Genomic DNA, 21,414 nt, shown 5'->3' on the forward strand with positions numbered 1-21,414 from the left:
GGGAGTGTAAATTAGTTCAGCCATTGTGGAAGACAGTGTGGCAATTCCTCAAGGACCTAGTAATAGAAATACCATTTGACCCAGCAATCCCGTTACTGGGTATATACCCAAAGAATTATAAATTGTTCTATTATAAAGACACATGCACATGTATGTTCACTGCAACACCGTTTACAATAGCAAGACCTGGAACCAACCCCTATGTCCATCATCGATAGACTGGATAAAGAAAATGTGGCACATACACACCATGGAATACTATGCAGCCATAACAAACGATGAATTCATGTCCTTCATAGGGACATGGATGAACATGGAAACCATCATTCTCAGCAAATTGATACAAGAACAGAAAACCAAACACTGTATGTTATCACTCATGGCGGGTGTTGAACAATCAGAACATGTGGACACAGGGAGGAGAGCATCACACACTGCAGTAGTAGGGAGTGGCTAGGGGAGGGACAGCAGGGATGGGGAGGTTGGGGAAGGATAATGAGGGGATAAATACCAAATATAGGTGATGGGGGGATGAAGGCAGCAAACCACCTTGCCATGTATGTACCTATGCAACAATCCTGCATGATCTGCACATGTACTCCAGAACCTAAAGTACAATAAAAAAAAATCGCCCATGAGGAATACAGCTAGGAAAGGAGCCTGATAATGCATGTACTTGTGCTAAAACATTGAAAGGCAATAAAGTTGCTAAGAGCCCCCCCCCCAAAAAAAAAAGAAGAAAAGAAAAGAAAGTTACTTTAATAACCTGGTGCTCCACTGCTAACTTGTTGATGTTTCTCCAGATATAGCAATAGAGAAGGAAGTCTCTCTCCTCCAGCATTCTGTCCTGTTTCTCCATCATAGTTCAAAGCTGCCTAAACCTGCATTCACAGTACTCATTCATAATATTATGCTCTTTAACTGCACATGTCTTTTTAGTTTTCACACATTCAGAGCCATTTAACCACAGGCACAGGCACAGTATCTCAGCCTGAAAGAGTGGCCAACAAACCTATGCCTCGCAACAAACCTATACTCCTGAATTTTCTAGCTGATACCTAGGACCCAAGCCCTATTATGGTTTTCTCCCTCATTATACTGATTTCTTTTAATGAAAATTCTTATTTTGTCATGTAGTCATGACTGGAAAATTATGATTCTAGCAAAGCCTAGAAATTTATCCACACATATGAAGGAAAAGTATGGTGATAACAATGAAGAACTTCTGACTACTCACAGAAAGATCAATCAAGCAAAAGAGTATCCCTATATTCATAATGTAAAAATAGGGATGTGGTTGTAATGGCTCAACATATTTTCTTAGTCATGCAATTTGAGTTGCCAAGACCTTGCAAGAAGGAGAGAATATGTTAAGCCAAAGAATGTTTATTATTTTTAAAGAACAGAATTTTAATCTTATAATTCCAGTAGTAACAGCAAAGATTACTTATCCATAAAATCTCTTTAGCCTAAGGTAAATATACACTAGTCCCTAAGAGGACCGTTACCAATAACAGCTACCAAATTTTGGTGTTTATTTTACCATTCTTTTCCTGCATTTGACAATGGGGATCTCCCCATTATTTTTTCATACCTCATATTCCCTTCTGTCCTCACAGTACTATTCTATTATGACTCTCTTGTATATTTGTATGCAAATCTGATCTTCTCAGGACCTTCCACATTTTCCTAAATGTTGATGTTTCATAAAGTCTCTTAACAATGCACTATTTTTCTAATTCCCATCAAATCAGTAGAGCAAAAGGTCAGACATGCTTAAGAAAAATTTCCCTTCATAGAAACTGCAGGCATTGACAAGGTGTTTTCTTCTAATTTGCCTACGTGGTAGTACCACTACCCATCCAGTCTCCATCATACCACTACCCATCCAGTGTCTATCACACCACTACCCATCCAGTCTGCATCACACCACTACCCATCCAGAGTCTATCACACCACTACCCATCCAGTCTCTATGGCACCACTACTCATCAATACTCAGTAGCACCACTACCCATCCAGTCTCTATAGCACCACTACACATCTAGTCTCTATCACACCACTACCCCTCCAGTCTCTATGGCACCACTACTTATCAATACTCAATTACACCACTACCCATCCAGTCTCTATAGCACCACTATCCATCCAGTCTCTGTGGCATCACTACCCATGCAGTCTCTATGACACCAATATCCATGCAATCTCTATGACACCACTACCCATACAGTCTCTATAGCATCACTGTCCATCAGTCTCTAGAGCACCACTATCCATCCAGTCTCTATGACACCACTATCCATCCAGTCTCTATGGCAGCACTATCCATCCAGTCTCTATGACACCACCACCCATCCAGTCTCTATGGCAGCACTATCCATCCAGTCTCTATGGCACCACCACCCATCCAGTCTCTATAGTTTCACCATCCATCCATTCTGTATGGCACCACCACCCATCCAGTCTCAAGGGTACCACTACCCATCCAGTCTCTATGACACCACTATCCATCCAGTCTGTATGGCACCGCTACCCATCAAGTCTCTATAGCACCGTGATCCATCCAGTCTCCATAGCACCACTATCCATCTAGTCTCTACAGCACCACTACCCATCAAGTCTCTATAGCACCATGATCCATCCAGTCTCCATAACACCACTAACTATCCAGTCTCAAGGGTACCACTACCCATCCAGTCTCTATGACACCACTATCCATCCAGTCTGTATGGCACCGCTACCCATCAAGTCTCTATAGCACCATGATCCATCCAGTCTCCATAGCACCACTATCCATCTAGTCTCTACAGCACCACTACCCATCAAGTCTCTATAGCACCATGATCCATCCAGTCTCCATAACACCACTAACTATCCAGTCTCTGTGGCACCAATATCCATCCCGTCTCTGAAGCTAGGAACCTAAGGGTCATCTGTAACACTGCTCAATAATGACTTCTATAATTGCTATCTTCTATATAATTCTTAAAGGTATCTCATTTTCTCCAACTCCATAATGTACAATCCTATTTCCATTCCAGCCTGGGTTTATGAGGCGGATTCTAAACTGGTACCCTGACTTCCAGCTCTTTCTGCCTCAAGCCCCTTCAATCCATTCTCCATCCATTGCCAGGATGGACCAGGAACTGCAAATCGGGCATATCTCTTTATTGCTTACACCCTCAGATGCCCTTATTAACTTCCAAATTTTTTTTCCAAATAAAGTTCATATTGTTTGATGTTGTAAACAAGACCTTCAGAGATTTGTTCTGTGGGTATGTCTCCAGTCTCATTTCTTACACACTGTAATATTATGAAATACATACTTGGTCTTCATTACCATCTCCTGGCATATAGCTTCTAAAATTCTCATAACCTTCAAAGTGATGTCTTTCCGTATGCTAATGAGATGACTGGGGTTTGGGGGTCCTACATAACTGTAGGATGGGTGCATCACCAGAAAGAACAAAGCATGATCAGATGGTTGGGATTTTCAGTCCCATCCTCACCCCTTACAACAACCTCTAGAAAAGGGGCTGAAGGTTAAGGTTATCACCAATGGCCATTTCCTTTATAAATTATGTAAATTTAATTAGGCCTCCATAAAAACCCAAAGGGACAAGGTTCAAAAGGCTTCTGGATAGCTGGAAATGTAGAAGTCCCCAGGAAGGGTGTGGAAGCCCTTTCCATACCTCTCTATGCATCTCTTCACCTGTATCCTTTGTAATATCCTTATAGTAGACCTGAGTTCTATTTTTCCCTGAGTTCTGTGAACATGTTTCCCTGAGTTCTGTGAACTACTGTAGCAAATTAGTAGAAGCCAAGGAGAGAGTCATTGGATTACCAATTAATAGCCAATCAGTTGGAAGCACAGATAAAACAACTTAAAGCTTGTGATTGACATCTGAAGTGGGCAATGTGGGCGGAGCATCTTGAGGACTGAACCTTCAACCTGTGGGATCTCACACTATCTCCAGGTAGATAGTGTCAGAATTAAACTGAAATAAGACACCCAGCTGCAAAATTGTTTGCTTGCTGGTGTTTGGGGAAAGCCTCCCACACATTTGGTCACAGAAATCTGTGTTGATTGTTGTGGGTGAGAATGGAGGGAAAAAAATTGTGTTTTCTCAGTCAGACACACCGGCTTACAGTTTTGATTCCACTGATATTGACTTGCTGGCCAGTTCTTTCCAAGGAAAAATTGGGCAGAACTACTTTGAAGCCAGAAAACTTCCAAAGATCCTTATTTTCCTAAATGTTTCCCTTATAACTTCAAAGATGGCCCAGTTGAGTGGGAGGAGTGACGGAAGATGGTTTCTGAGACAGGGAGAACCCCATTCAAACAAGACAATTGGCAAAATTGACATGAACAATGTCAAGTATTTGGAGATGTTCTGGACCAGATCACCAGTTCTGTTCAACTTGAAGCAGGCCATGTCTCACTCAGCTGTTAACCCTGGCACTTGCACAAGCAATTGCTCCTACAAGAATCTACTCATTTCATAGCTATAGTATGCCAATGATCAGTGCAAGACAAGAGAGGGCTCAGGAACACAAAAAGACTGCACAGGGAGGCTTGATTTCAATCACCATCCTGATTTAGCTAGATGGTTTAGCTAGCTGGTTTAGCTAATTTTAAAATTCTCTCTCTCTCTCTCTCTCTCTCACACACACACACACACACACACACACACACCCTTGGCCTAGTGAACTCAAGCAAAGCTTAAAGATTTTCAATCCTACTCTAACACACATAGTGAAGCAAGCCAAGTTTTCAACAGGCATCACCCTGCATCTTCCATGAGATGAAACAACTATTTCTTTGTGGCTGCTTTTTCAACTGTAAGGAGACAATTGTCATCAAAAGTCCCACTTGGGAGATTATTCCTTGCCTTCCTTCTTCCTGTGGTTTGCTCTTAGGGGAGAGTCTTTACTGATTCCATAGGTTAGCAGGACTTTTGGCCTAGCCTGAAATCTGACATATAGTAGTAATTAGCAAAGTCCAGCCATGAGAAAAATCATCTTAAAATGTAGACTGAATGCCCATTCTGCTATATAACACCTAGAACATTCTATAGCTTCAATTTTCCCTTTTCCCATGTTTCAAAATAACAATAATGATACATGACTAAATGATCTAAGGAACTAAATGAACCTTCTGACTGTTGCCATAATGCTTAACGTTCTTAATTATTTTTATAAAGAATATAGTAGGTTTTTCAACCATTATCTATGTTTTCCTAAATAGCATATCCATTTATTAAATTTCAGATTGAGGTTAGAGATACAATATATAGTCATAAATAGGAGCCAAGTTAACTGACTTATAACAACACTGAACTTTAGATTTTATATTCTTATCAACCCAAATAACTGATCAAACACATATTTTTACATGGAATATAACATTTCAGAAAATTAATCTATTACAGAATATATTATTGCCTTGATATATTTGAAAAACATAAAAAAGAACATGAATATTTATTGTTCTAGATTAAATTTCATGTCTCTGTACCACAAATGCAATTCCATGTAATATAATTTTTCCACAGCAATAAAATGAAATAAGATGAATCAACCATAAAAAACATATTTTAACATTGTTTAAACATCTCTATCATATTTTTGGCAAATCTATGACAAAACTTTGGAATCATTTAGCAGAAACATTGAATATATCAACTCTAATTCAACAGTGTTTAAATGATTTGTAAGTGTGGAGACTACACATCTGATTCCCCAGGATAGTCCAGGCTTACTCTTGTCTTGGCACAATTATTAGTAACAGCCTGTGTCTTTAGCAATAGCATCCTAGTTTGAAAAATAAAATTATAGAGTCACCTTTTTTATAGGCCGGCTACACAAAGATAAAAATAAAAGATAATAGTGCATAATACTTAAATGTCACCATGATTAATATAAAATCTTCTGTTTTCCCTTTTATCAAAAAATTATACATTTAAGGTGTACAACTGTGAAATATATATGTATACATTGTGAATAATCACCACAATCAAGCTAGTTAACATATCCATCACTTCACATTGTTACCATTTTCCCTTCCCTCCCTCTTTCCCTTCCCTTCTCTTCCCTTTCCTTCCTTCCTTTTCTTCTTTCCTTTCTTTTTTCATTTCTTCCTTCCTTCTGTCCTCCTTCCTTCTTTTCTTTCTCTTATTTCTTTCTTTCTTCCTTTTTCTTTCTTTTCTTTTATTTTGAGAAAACTTAGGACCTACAGTACTATATTATTACCCATAAGTCATCATGCTACACATTAAATCACCGAAACATACTCATCCCTTCAACCAACATCTTCTCATTTCTCAGCACCCCTTGGCAACCATCAGTCTACTGTCTGCATCTATGAGTTTGACTCTTTTAGGTTCCACATATATGTGAGATCAAACAGTATTTGCCTTACTGTCTGGCTTATTTCACTCAACGTTAGTGCCCAACAGGTCTGTCCATGATGTCACAAATGGCAGGATTTCTTTCTCTTTTAAGGCAAAACTATATTTGCATTGAATCTGTAGATGGCTTGATGTAGTATAGACATTTTTTAAATGTTAGTTCTTCTAATACACAAACATAAGATATATTTCTATTTTTTATGTCATCAATTTCTTTCATCAATGTTTTCTAGTTTTTAGTGTATATATCTTTCACTTCTTTGGTTAATTTTATTTTTAATAATTTCATTTTTAGAGAGTTCATTGTTAATGTATATAAATGCAATTGAACTTTTATTATTGATTTTATCCTGTAACTTTACTGAATTCATTTATTAATTATAACAATATTTTGGTCAAGTCAATAAGGGTTTCTGTATATAAGATCGTATCATTTGCAAACATAGGAAATTTTACTTCTTTCTTTCAAATTTGAAGGTCTTTTATTTCTTTTTCTTTCTTATTTGCTCTGGTTAGGTCTTATGGTACTACATTGAATATAAACGGTAAGAGTAGTCATCCTTGTCTTGTTCCTAATCTTGGGGGAAAAGCTTTTAGCTTTTCACCATTTAATATGATGTTACCTGTAGATTTGCTATATATGGCCTTTATTGTGTTGAAGTACATTCCTTCTGTACTAATTTATTGAGAGTTTTTACCATGAAAGGATGTTAACTTTTGTCAAATTCATTTTTTTTTGCATCTATTGAGATTATGTAACTTTTTATCATATGATGATATATCACATTTATTGATTTGCATATGTTTAGCCATCCTTGTATCCCAGGGAAAAAATCCTACTTGATATTAGTGTATAATCTTTAGATATCCTGTTCAATTTAGTTTGTTGTAGTTTTGTTGAAGAATTTTTATCTATGTTTATCAGGATTATTGGTCTAGAATAGTCTTTGCAGGTGGATTATTTGTCTGGCTTTTGTTTCAGGATAAAGTAGACCCATAAGATAAATTTTGAAATATTACCTCCTATTCAATATTTTGTGAGAGTTCAGGAGAATTAGTATTAATTTTTCTTTAAATGTTTGGAAGCATTCACAAGTGAAACTATCTGTTTCTAAGCTTTTCTTTTGTTAGCCATAAGCAGAAAGTTGAAATTGAGCCCCTTCCTTATATCATCCACAAAAGTTTTTTTTCCTTGCTGAGTCAACTTTCTTACTCATTATTTATCTGTTTAGATTTTCTCTTTCTTCAAGATTCAGTCTTGTTAGATTGGATGGTTTCAGGAATGTTTCCATTTCTTCTGGGTTATCCAGTTTGTTGGTAAGTGTTAATAATAGTCTCTTAAGATCCTTTGTATTTCTGTGGTATCAAAGAAAATGTCTTCTCTTTCATTTCTAACTTTATTTGAGCATTTTCTCTTTTTTTGAATTAGTCTACTTAAGGTATGTCAATTTTATTTACCTATTCTAAAAGCCAGCTTTTTAGTTTTATCTTTTCTAATGTTTTTCTAGTATCTACTTCATTTATTTCTTCTTTGATCAACAGTGTTTCCTTCCTTCTGCTAACTCTGAGCTTAGGTTGTTGTTTATCTAAATCAAATAAATAAATTTAGTTTATTTGAGATTTTTTTCTGAATATAGGTATTTATCACTATGAAGTTCCTTCTTAAAACTGCTTTTACCGAATCTCATAAATTTTGGTATATCATGTTTCCATTTTAATGTATTTCAGTGTATTTTTTTATTTCACTTTTGATTTCTTCCTTAACTATTGGTTGGTTAGGAATATGGTGTTTGATTTCCACAAAGTTCTGAATTTTTCAACTTTCCTCATATTGTTTATTTCTTGTTTTATATTGTTATGTCAGAAACTGCACTTGGTATAATTGCATCTACTTAAATTCCTAAGCAAAAAGAAAAAAGCTGGAGGCATCATGTTACCTAACTTCAAACTATACTACAGGGCTACAGTAACTAAAACTACATGCTACTGGTACAAAAACAGATACACAGACCAATGAAACAGAATAGAGAGCTCAGAATAAGGACCACACACCTACGACTATTTTATCTTTGACAAATATGATTTTTTAAAAACAGCAATGAGGAAAGGATTCCCTATTCAATAAATGATTCTGGGATAACTGGTTAACCATAAGCAGAAAGTTGAAATTGATCCCCTTCCTTATATCATCTACAAAAGTCGACTATAATGGATTAACAACTACAATGTAAAGCTTAAAACTTAAAAAAATCCTGGCAGACAAGCTAGGCAACACCATTTTGGACATAGAAACAGGCAAAGATTTTGTCACAAAGATGCCAAAGCAATTGTAACAAAAGCAAAATTTGACAAATGGGATCTAATTAAACTTAAGAGCTTCTGCATGGCAAGAGAAATGATCAACAGAGTAAACAGACAACCTATAGAATGAGAGAAAGTATTTGCAAACTATGCATCTGACAAAGGTCTATCCTTGTCTTAAAGGAAATTAAATTTACAAGAAAAAAACATTAAAAAGTGGATAAAGGACATGAACAAAGACACTTTTCAAAAGAAGACATACATGCGGCCAACAAGCATATAAAGAAAAGTTCACCATCACTGATTATTAGAGAAATGCAAATCAAAACCACAATGAGATACCATCTCAAACCAGTCAGAATATGTATTATTAAAAAGTAAAAACAAAGTTAGGTTGGTGCAAAATTGCAGTTTTTACCATTACTTTTAATGGCAAAAATGTAGTTACTTTTGCACCAACCTATAACAGATGCTGGTGAGCTTGTGGAGAAATGGGAATGCATACACACTGTTGGTGGGAGTGTAAATTAGTTCGGCCATTGTGTAAAACAGTGTGGTGATTCCTCAATGACCTAAAAACAGAAATAATGTTTGACCCAGGAATCGCATTAACGTATATATACCCAAAGGAATACAAATTATTCTATTATATAAATGCATCTGTATGTTCATTGAAGCACTATTCACAATAGCAAAGACATAGAATTATCTAAACGCCCATCAATGGTAAACAAAATAAAGAAAAAGTACTACATATACACCGTGGAATATTATGTAGCCATAAAAAAGAACATGATTATGTATTTTCTGGGAACATAGATAGAGCTAGAGACCATTATCCTACCAAAGTAATGAGGGAACAGAAAACCAAATATCGTATGTTTTCACTTATAATTGGGAGCTAAATGATGAGAACACATGGACAAAAAGGGGGGAACAACAGATACTGGGGCCTATCTAAGGGCACAGGGTGGAAAGAGGGAGCAGGATCAGAAAAAGTAACTTTTGGGTGCTGGGCTTAGTACATGCATGACTAAATAATTTGTACAATAAACACCCACGACATGATTTTACCTATATAACAAATCTGCACACGTACTCCTGAACCTAAAACAAAAATTAAAAAAGAATAAAAGTAAACAATAGAACACGCTAAGATGAAGAAAAATAAAACTTGTTATGTGACCTAAGGTATAATCCAGTGTGGAGAATGTTCTATGTGTCCTTGAGATGAATGTATTATGCTGCAGCTGTTGGATGGAATGTTCTACATCTATAATGTCATATATATGTTAGGTTTCCTTGTTCTATAGTGTTCTTCAGATCCTCTGTTTTTTATTGATTTTCTGTCTGGATGATCTATCCAATGCTGTAAATGGGGTGTACATGTTTTCTACTATTATCGTATTGCTGTCTGTTTTTTCCTTCAGTTCAATTAATATTTGCTTTATATATTTAGGTGCTCCAGCATTGAGAGATGTCTTTATTATTGTTATAATATCTTGATGAATTAATCTCATTACCATTATACAATGACTTTCTAATTCTTTTGACAGTTTTTTAAAGTCTATTTTGTCTGATAAAAGAATAACTTTTTTTTTTTTTGATTACTATTGCATAGAATTTGTTGTTGTTGTTGTTGTTGAGAAATGGTCTTACTCTGTTGCCCAAGCTGGAGTGCAGTTCTGTGATCACAGCTCACTGTAGCATCAATCTCCTCCCACCACAACCTTCTGAGTTGCTGGGGCTACAGTTGTGTACCACCATGCCTGGCTAATTTTTTTTGTATTTTCTGTAGAGACATGGTTTCACCATGTTGCCCAGGCTGGTCTCTTGCATTCCTGGGCTCAAGCAATCTGCCCATCTTGGCCTCAGGAATATTTTCTATTTCTTAATTGTATCTTATATGTGTCCTCAAACCTAAAGTGTATCTCTTGCAGGCAGCATATAGTTGGATCTTTTTTAGAAAAAAAATTGATTTAGTCACTGTATTTTGATTGGAAAATTCAATTTGTTTAAATTTGCAGTATTTGTAGATAGGTGAGGACTTTTTATTGCCATTTCAATGTTTTCAAAATGTTTTGTAGTTCTGTTCTCTTTTTAATCTTCTTTTTTCCTTTAAGATTTGTTAGTTTTTTGTGGTGTTATGTTTTAATTGTGCATTTTTTAATCTTTGTGTATCTGCTCCTGGTGTTTTGTTTTTTGTATGACTATAATGAAACTTACATAAAACATCTTATAGTTATGACAGGCTATTTTAAACTTATAAAAACCTAACTTTGATCACAAACAAGAATTCTATACTTTTACTTCTCCCTCCATTTTATGTTATTGATATCATGTCCCTATTTATACCTTTTTATAACATATATCCATTAACAAGTTATTCTAGTTATAGTTATTTTTAATACTCTTTTCCTTTAGATTTTACATTAGCATTAAAAATGATCTTTATGTAATCACTATAGCATTAGAAGATTCTGAACTAGAGTACGTACTTATCTTTACCAGTAAGTTTTATACTTTTAAGTTTTCATGTTGTTACTTAGTGTCCTTTTGATTTATCTTGAAGAACATCCTGTAGCATTTCTTGTAAGGCAGGTATAGTGGTGATAAACTTGCTTAACTTTTGTTCATCAGTGAAAGTTTTTATCTCTCCTTCATTTTTTATGGATAACTTTGCCAAGTAAATTATTCTTTGTTGTCAGGTTTTGGTTGTTGTTGTTGTTGTTGTTTTCTTTCAGTACTTTAAATATATTGTTCTACTCTCTCCTGGCCTATAAAATTTCTACTCAGATTTCTGCTAATGATCTTGTTATTGGGGAGAGGTGAATGTTCCCTTTGTGGATGATGAGTCATTTCTTTTGCTGCTTCCAAAATTCCCTTTGACTTTTGACAATTTGATTAGAATGTGTCTCAGTGAAGATTGATTGATATTTAGCCTATTTGGGAATCTTTGTGCATCATGGATTTGGATGTTCATTTTTTTTCCCAATATCTACAAGATTTTATCTATTTTTTTAAGAAAACTTTCTTTTCCTTTATTTTTCTCTGCTCTTTCTGGAACTCTCATACTACATATACTGTCTCATTTGATGGCATCCTATAAGCAATACAGGCTTTCTTCACTCTTTTTCATTCTTTGTCTTTTTAGCTTTCTGACTGAATAATTTCAAATGACCTGTCTTTGAGTTTGCTGATTCTTTCTTCTGTTTGAGCAAGTGAGCTGTTGTAGCTCTCTATTCATTTTTTTAATCGTTGTAATCTTCAGCTTTATGATTTCTGTTTTTTTGTTGAATTTCTCACTTTGTTTATGTAATGCTTTTCTGATTTAATTTAGTTGTAAATCTGTGTTCTTTTGTAGCTCATTGAACATATAAGATGGCTATTTTTAATAATTTGTCACACAACTTGTAAATATTTCTTTTAGGTCAGCCACATGAACTTTATTTTGTTCCTTTGGTGGTGTCATGTTTCCTTGATTCTTCATATTTTTAAAGTTTTGTGTTGAAAGCAGCAGTCCCATTTTCAAGTCTTTACTATCTGTCTTCAATGGAGACCTTCACAAGTCAGCTGAACTAGAGATTTTGAGCATCTCTCAGGCTTTTTTTATGGGTATGCCCACCCGACTGCTCTTTTATCCTCCTATGAGGAAGTCCTGGGATTGTGTGCCTTCTCTTGATCCTGTTAAGGCAGGCCAGATGTTGAAAGCCTTGTCTTTATTTTTCACATGGAAATGCTCTGACATATTTAGTCTTGTGTGCCTTTTCCCAGTCCTGCAGCATTGAGCTAGCTGCTAATATACATGCACTCTGTGTGGGGATTTGCTCACACCAACTCAGGAGTGCATGTAGAATGAAGAAGGTGCATATTAGCCAGTAGGGGACGATGCTGGTGATGTTTTTCCATAGAGCTCACAGGTGGGCCTCTTGTGGAGTCCCTAAGCCACTTAATAGGATATATGGCCATATTTTGAGATCTGCACAGTGGTTGCTTTGAAGTCGCATCCCTTCCTCCCTGCTCCTGTTCCCCCCAAGACTATTTACTCATGCCAGTCACCTCAGAAATCTGGTAACGGGAAGACCAATGTAAGCCTCTTGGTTACCATTCCATAAAATTGGGGAAGCTAGGTCCTCACTCAGCTCTCACTTTCCTCTATGGGAGAAATCATGGGCCTGGGGGATCTCCCTTAGCCATAGACTATGCTGCCGTAGAAGAGAGTGAGGTGGGTAAAGTGTAACTATTCTTACCCACTTAGTGTATTTATCCTCAATCTTTTTTTTCCTTGAACAGGGTTCTAGAATCTCTCCACTATGCAATTCCTAGATCATTCTTAAAATCGATGTTGCTGTGGGGGTGCGAGGGCTGGAGTCTCCTATTCTGTTATTTTGATCTTTGTGAGTTTTTTACTTAATTTTTGTTTGTACAAATTCCCTTTAAATACTAATATCTCTCTGTCCTAAAGAGTTATACCTTGTAAATATATATAAAAATTACTCAGCCTCATACTACTGTGCTCTAATCAGTTAAAGGCCTAATTCAATTATTTTAATTTGGCATGAGGACAGTGGTAAATATAAGCACACAGATAGGTACTGAGATTATATAGTTGTGTAATGAGTCATAAAATGTTCATCTAGATAATTCAGAATATTCAGTTTTCCATTTGTATCTATGGAGGATTGCTTCCAGGACCTCCTACAGATACCAAAATCCATGAATACGCAAGTCCCTGATATAAAATTGCATGTAAATGTGGTGTAAATAGTTGTTACACTGTATTGTTCAGGAAATAATGACAAGAAAAAAAAGTGTGCATATGTTCAATAAAGACACATTTTTTCCCAAATATTTTGAATTCAAGGTTTGTATTCCATAGATGTGGAATACAAAGGACTGACTATATTTGTATTTTACATGTATTAAACTGCTCAGAGAGGTCACACTCCCAGAAATTTGCCATGGATCTCAGTTTAAGAAACACTGTGCTAGACCAGTTTTCCAAGATCATGTTTTATTTCATAGAAACCTTAATCACAACACCCAGCTGGAACATACTGGGTACTAGTTAAATGTTTGTTTAATTAAAAATTTCAAGAATTTAAAGCAGCCTAGATGTCATAGGAAACCATTAAATAGGAATTTTCTAAATTAGCTCAACTCTTTTGTTCTCATGTTTCTCCAAAGTCCAAATATCTTTCACATACAGCTGTATTTGTTTGTTCTTGCACTGCTATAAAGAAACATCTGAGACTGGGTATTTTATAAAGAAAACAGGTTTAATTGGTTCACAGTTCTGCAGGCCATACTGGAAGCATTGAAAACCCCCTGAGGCCTCTTCAAAAGCAGATGCTGTCATGCCAGGAAACACGGCAGGAAGCATGCCAGGAAGCATGGCAGCATCTGCTTTTGGAGAAGCCTCAGGGAGCTTTCAGTCATGGCATAAGGCAAAGAGGGAACAAAGTGGAAGGCACTTCACATGGCTAGAGCAGGAAGAAAAAGATGGGAGAGGTTTACACACTTTTAAACAACCAGATCTCACAAGAACTCACTCATCATTGTGAGGACAGTACTAGGAAGAAAATGTGCCTCCATGTAACCTCCTTCCAGGCCCCACCTCCAACACTGGGGATTACAATTCAACATGAAATTTGGGAAAGGACACAGATCTAAATCATTTCAACGACTTTCAAATTTATCATCTCCATTTCAGCTAACTGGCTGGGAAAAAGAACATGAAAGGTTTTGATGGGCCCAGGCTAGTAGTGGTAAATAGCACTTTTGCCCTTTTTACAGTGACTCAATTTCTATTACATGGCTACACTGCAAGAGATACCATAGTTGTAGTCTAGAGGTCTACTAAGAAAAAGTTGAAAATTTGTATTTTGATCAGCAGTTATATATGCTACAGAGCTTCAGGTAGTGTAGTCACCACCAGTAGTATGTGGGACAAAGAGTACATGTATAAGTCAGTGCAGGCTCTGGAGTCAGTCTTTAATCGGAATCCAAGTGATGTCATTTCCCTGTCAGTTCTGCATGAATAAAAGGATATTTTACACCTACTCCCTGGATTTGGTGATAAGATTAAATGAGATGATTGATTCATTGGACTTATAACAGTACCTAGCACATGACCATTATTAGATAATTGTTATTTATTTTTGTTAAATATTAATAATTACCAGCTACTATAATTGGCATGTGAAATAAAGCTTGTTTTCCATCTCTGCTTGGGAGAACAAAAGTATTGATGAAACAAGCAAAATGTTTTCATCAAAAGAACCATAATATTTTATATAAATGTTTTCTACATAATAAAGTAAATTTATATTTATATAAAACCTTCCTGGACTTCAATAATGAGACTTTTAATTTGGGGTCTAAGCAATGAGATAGGAATGTGTAGTATAAACCATGCCACTCTCAGAACATCTCTGACTCAAATATTTTGGTAGAATTATCTGTATCTATATCTCTCATAAATAATTATTGAGGGAGAAACATATGTAAAGTTGAAAATCACACCCATGTCCCCCACTCCAATGTGGCAATATTCTAACTGAACTGTCAGCAGTATGGATATCAAATTATGTTTTTTATTGTGAATTAAACTGAATTGGAAAATCCAGCTTGCGTGTATAGTCAAATTGACTCCTAATGCCTTCACCATTGAATGGACTGGCAGTACTGCAGACTCATCCTGTGCCATCACTCCACTGGGGGCTGATCCTGCCATCATAAACCTCACTTGTGAATGCTTATTAAGTTGAGGGCCTAAAAGGCCATGAATGCACAACACTTTTTCTCAGTTCACCAATCACATAGTCATTCCTGTTTTCTTAGGGTGAATTGATAAACAGGCAAAGAGGGTCGGAAAATTACTTTTTGTACTCTGTGACTCAATAGGGCAGATATTCTATGTCTTGGCCATAGAAAAGGTAGTAGGGGTAGAAAATTGTTCTCACTGATATGCTTCCGCCCAGTAACATAAATATGTGATCTATACAATCAGTCCTTTCCAAGTATTTAAAAATTTGAGAGTAAACATTGCACTTTTAGGTAATAATATGAAAGTGGTAATAATGATGCCTCAGAAAACAATACAATTCAGTGAGTTCAATCAGTGAAATTCACTCTTTCCAAAAAAGAAAGGGAATAATAGAGGGCAAAACAACCTAGAAATAGGAACGGAAGATTATCATTAAAAATAAATATTACAAACATTTGAGAGACACCCTGGTTTATGTTATTTCTGTGACTGTCATTTTAAAAGCAAATATAGTATTAGAAATGTATTAATAGGAATGAGATACATAAAAATAAGTATATTGAGGATTCTTTCAACTCATATGACAGTATTACATTCATTTCTGACAAGTAAGTACAAAACAGGATGTAGAAAAAACAGGAAGTTTCCATACAAGATAGAAAAATAAAATAAAATGTGCCGGGGCGGTGGATGACGCCTGTAATCCCAGCACTTCGGGAGGCCAAGGTGAGTGGATCATGAGGTCAAGAGATCGAGACCACCTTGGCCAACGTGATGAAACCCCATCTCTACTAAAAGCACAAAAATTAGCTGGATGTGGTGGCACACTCCTGCAGTCCTAGCTACTTGGGAGACTGAGGAAGGAGAATTGCTTGAACCCAGGAAGCAGAGGTTGCAGTGAGCCAAGATCATGCCGCTGCACTCCAGCCTGGCAACAGAGTGAGACTCAGTCTCAAAATAAATAAATAAAATGCTAGAAGGCAATGCTGAAAAATAGAAAGTGCATATATGTGCTTTGAAACACACAAATTTTGGTTGAAATATTAGCCCTGTGACATGTTAATTTCAAGACTTTAATGATGCTAGTTGACATCCCCTAGTCTCTTTGCTTTGTCCATAAAATAAGAGCAACTTCATATGAGTGTTGTGATAGCACAGGTCACATCATGTTTGGCCCACGGTAAGCACTCAAACATAAATGATTTCCTCACTCCTTGGGAAACATATTATTGAAAAAAAAACTGGAGGCTGAAAGAAATGTATTTATTTGGAATTGTTTTGAATGAAAAGAGGTGTTTTAGTGTACCCTCCCATCCAGTAAACAGTCTGTTAACACCCTGAAGAACCTGCACTCGAACAAACAGCCTTACATTGCATCAATTTTCATCTTGACTTCCTGGGAATGTAATAATACTGTAAGAGGATGTAGGCCTTAGAAGTGTTCAGAAAATAATGCAAAACCATCATAAATATGTGTCTAAATAATTTGAGAATAACCCAATCTAATCTCTTTTGCAAGTATTTTAATCTGTGTATGGCACGTCTTATCCACTTATCTTATGACTGAACTTCCCCAAATCGTTCTGAAACTATATTTGTCAATTTAATGCATTATACATCTTAATTTCTAATAAATGTTTATTTTTATAGCTTTTACAACTGGGACACTAATATTGCTGTTTGTAACTCAAGTCCCAACTATCAAGTGATTGCTGATAATCCAGAAGGCTTACTTTTCAAATTCAAAAGAGACAGAAAAATTCTCAATGTGGACCCAAAGGTAATTCTGCTTTTACACTTAGATATCTCTTAACATGTTGTTGTACTTCTGCCATTATTCAAAAATCTATTAAGTGTTTGACACTCTTAAGTTGTTAAATTTAGAAAGGAAAAAACATTTTGAAACTTAGAGCATATACTACCTTTTAAAAAACACTCTAATGCTTCATAAATTATTAGAAATTAATAAGAGAACTCACAAGTGGAAACACGTCTTTTTTTAAATATATATTTTATTGCATTTTAGGTTTTAGGGTACATGTGAAGAACATGCAAGATTGTTGCATAGGTACATACGTGGCAGTGTGGTTTGCTGCCTTCCTTCCCATCACCTATATCTGGCATTTCTCCCCATGTTATCCCTCCCCAACTCCCCGCCTCCCACTGTCCCTCGCCTAGTTCCCCCGACAGACTCCAGTGTTCTCAGGAAACTGACACAAGAACAGAAAATCAAACACTGCATGTTCTCACTCATAGGCGACTGTTGAACAATGAGAACACATGGACACAGGGAGGGGAGCATCACACACTGGAAACACTTCTTAATGTTTGCATTGCACCAAGGAGTCAGTGGGCCACGCATGTGCTTCCCCTGATCCTGGAGATATCCTGATGCTTGTTGCTGTTAGTTAGAAAAGGGAGACTCTTATCTTACATTTGTACTCAGAATTCTAATACCTCTCTGTGTATGTGACTAACACTAAAAATGGGGTACTTCTTAATGTATTTCTAAGTGTTAATTTGGAAAACACTTTTACTTAAATATTTTAAAGACATGTCTCATGATATTTTGAATTTGTTCAAAGACAAATATTTGTGTCTTGCATATTTGCAAAGACTGCATTTGGATCATGACTTTTGCTTACAATTTGTCATAAGTCTAGGGATGAAAGTTGAAACTTTGCTTGAAGTCATTATGTGTTTGAGTTGTATCGGTAGGTTTCATTTTGTTGTTGTTTTATAATTTTGAAAACTATTATTCACATGACAGCATCACTCTAAAATCCAAATGCACAAAAAATATTCCTTCATAGTAAAATAAATAAAAATGATATGATACATATGGAATATAGGCAAAGATGGGGGGAGTCAGGTTATAAAAACTTCTCCAAAAGTTTTTAGAAAACCAAAGTCAAAAATCCAATCTATATATCATGTCCACTTAGTACAGCTCCTTGCACATAAAAAGTGCTAAGTGACCATGTGTTTGAAGGATTAATGAACAAAATTCTGTAGCAAGAAATAAATGATTACCTGAAATGAGATTTAGCTACAAATATCAGAAATGCTGACATAGTAACTTAAGCAGGATAGAATCTGCTTTCTCTTCCATATGTAAGTCTAGATAGTGACAATCCAAGGTTGATATGACAGCTCTACAGTCATCTGGGCCAAGGTGGCCCTCATTTTCCTGAACCAAGATAGATCTCCAGCCAAAACAACCACATTCAAGACATAATGCATGGATGAGGGTGAGAGGGTACCAAGAACATTCCCCTGCTGCCTTTAAAGGGAGTTTTCAAAAAGCTACCATACAAATGTTCACTTATGTTTCATTGTAAGAAGTTAGTCTTATGGAGATGATTAACCACATGCAAAACTGGGAAATACAATCTTAATTCAAGTGGCATGCACCCAGCTAAAAACAGGTATTCTGAGACAGGGAAAAGAGAGTTGAAGGAGACAACTGGCAACTTCTAACACAATGCTATCTCTTTTGAAATAATAATACTCTTTTTTGGTCTGAGGTTTCTCATTAGTGAAATGCTATTTATTAAGTTTTCTGTACTTTGCCCCAACCGATCTCATTTTGGTTTTGTTGTTGTTGTTGTTTAAATTTATTTATTTTACTTTAGGTGCATACTATATCTGGCATTTCTCCCCATGTTATCCCTCCCCACCCTCCCCTCCCTCCCCACCCCCCGCTGTCTCTCCCCTATCCCCACCAACGACCCCCAGTGTGTGATGCTCCTCTCCCTGAGTCCTCGTGTTCTCATTGTTCAACACCCACCTATGAGTGAGAAATGCGGTGTTTGGCTTTCTGTTCTTGTGTCAGTTTGCTAAGAAGTAAAGAGGAACCATTATGAAGAAGTAGAGTTGATAAACTACTCTGGTATTCATCGATTCATAATAAATGCGGCCCTATAACTCTGATCCAGTACTTCATTTCACTTCCTTAGAAGTCTAAACTACATAAATAAGAAAAGATTTTAAATTATTAACACTCTTGTTAAGATGTGTAAAAGAAATATTTGAATCAGTTTTGAATGACATCATATTTAAACTATTTTCGGGCTGTATTTTAACTAATGGCATATTTCAAGAATGTATGCCATGAATTATAGCTTTTATGGTCTTTGGGGAATCATTATTGAATGTGAACTTTTGCTTAAACATGGTTCAAATGATTTTAACTAAAACTCTCACTTCCCACATAGTCAACTATGAGATTTCAACATGACATATAATGTTTGTCTCTTTTCTTCTGAAAGAGTTTTATTAGAATTTATGATAAATTTGAAGAAAAAATTTTCTAACTCTTGAAGAAAGAAAAAGCATTTGGTTAATGAGTGATAAGAGTAAGAATTATTAGGTGAGACATCCAACAACATTTGGATACATGTATTTCTTTAAATTTTAATTTTATCTTGTGGAGAACAAAAATCAGTAGTAGACTTAAGATAAGAAATCTTGGTCTCAGCATTAATAAATAGAGTTCTAGGCTTTACTATTAATTGGCTGCATGACCTTGATAAATTCACTCAACTTCCCTGGGTTTTAGTGGTCACAATTAGAAGACAGACGGTTTTTCTGTTGTTGTTTTTGTTTGTTTTGTTTCTTTCTGATATATAGAGTTCATTTAAAGCACCAGGCCCAATTTTCAGAGATTCTGCCTCAACTGGGACCAGAAGTACAGATTTTAATAAGCAGCCAGTATGATTCTGCTACAGGTTGTTTAAGAACTGCAATTTGAGAAAAAGCTCCATAAAAAGTCAATAGTCAAAAAAAATGTGTCATTCTGTTCTCAAAAATAAGTAGAAAAACACTTATATATTTTAATTACTATGGACCATATTCACTCTCTTCAACGATCCAAGATCTTTTGTATTTTGTGCATCAAACATAAGATTTCTTATAGACCTACAGAAGAACCAAGAAATAAGCAAAATGAGTGTCTGTAGTTATATTAATAACTACAAATACATAGTGATAGGAATTACATTTTTATATTCAATCGTTTTTTAGCAATTTTATTGAAATTCTTCCTAAGGTGAACATCTCATAAATCCAGTAAAGTGCTATAAAATAATATAAGAGCAATTCAGCTCTCCTTTTCTTCTCCTTCACGTATGCTCTTTGAAATACTTTATGGTTAAAATTAAAGAGGTCAAGATAAAATGAAAGGTGGAAACAGTGATAAACAGGATGTGTTTACTTTGTACAACACAGATGTGGGCTCATTAATTCTGAAGCATGTTTCCCATGAAAGGCAGTTGTTTAGGAATGATAACAATGGAAAAAGAAATTTGTGCAGGTCTTACAACAAGTAATATGAGTTCATTGGTTAAGAAATTCCAAATGCAATAAGAGTTTGGTTGCATTAAAAACAGGACCACTGACTTTAACTTCCCTGCAGCTGTATAACATCTGGAACAAATAAGCCAAGTTTCTATTTTTGAGTGAAGAATGCTTGCTTGAGTGATTCACATCCACCAAAATGTTTCCAGTGTATTATCTTTAGAAGAATTAAATGGAAGCACTTTGCACTCTGTCCAATATATTATCTGGACAAATTTTTAAAATAGGCCTTTTTTTTAAACTTTTAAAAAAACATTAACCATGGGAGAGTTTGCTTTGAGTCTTACCATAGCATAAGTGGTCTAAAACTGGATGAACCACTAATAAGGCAAGAGAGACAGAGAGTTAGAGAGAGAGAGATTGTATACAATAGTTACAAAAAAAAAATTCTTGGTTACACCAGCTTTTCTCCACTTCCCCTTTCTGAGAGACCATCACCTGGAAAAATGCCTTGCTAATAAATATTTAATGAATATTCATTAAATTGATGATTGAATGGCTCATTCCCTCCAAAAGCAATAACAACAACAACAAGAATACAGTAATTAAAAGTTAAGGAGTAAATTATGTTAGTTA

General features: G+C 35.7%; 1 protein-coding gene across 2 annotated transcripts in view; it reads left to right on the top strand.

Annotated features, from left to right (window-relative positions):
* The window catches only part of CFAP299 (cilia and flagella associated protein 299), a 622,065-nt gene that overhangs the window by 588,482 nt on the left and 12,169 nt on the right, over positions 1 to 21,414 (top strand). For both annotated transcript variants that reach the window (XM_012447076.2, XM_012447077.2), the window contains one exon: positions 17,131 to 17,260. In XM_012447076.2, coding sequence (XP_012302499.1) covers positions 17,131 to 17,260 — 130 coding nt within the window. The remainder of the gene's footprint in view (positions 1 to 17,130; positions 17,261 to 21,414) is intronic.

Source organism: Aotus nancymaae, unplaced genomic scaffold (genome assembly GCF_030222135.1).
Source record: "Aotus nancymaae isolate 86718 unplaced genomic scaffold, 86718_ANA_hifiasm-v0.15.2.pri h1tg000006l, whole genome shotgun sequence".
Taxonomy (NCBI): domain Eukaryota; kingdom Metazoa; phylum Chordata; class Mammalia; order Primates; family Aotidae; genus Aotus; species Aotus nancymaae.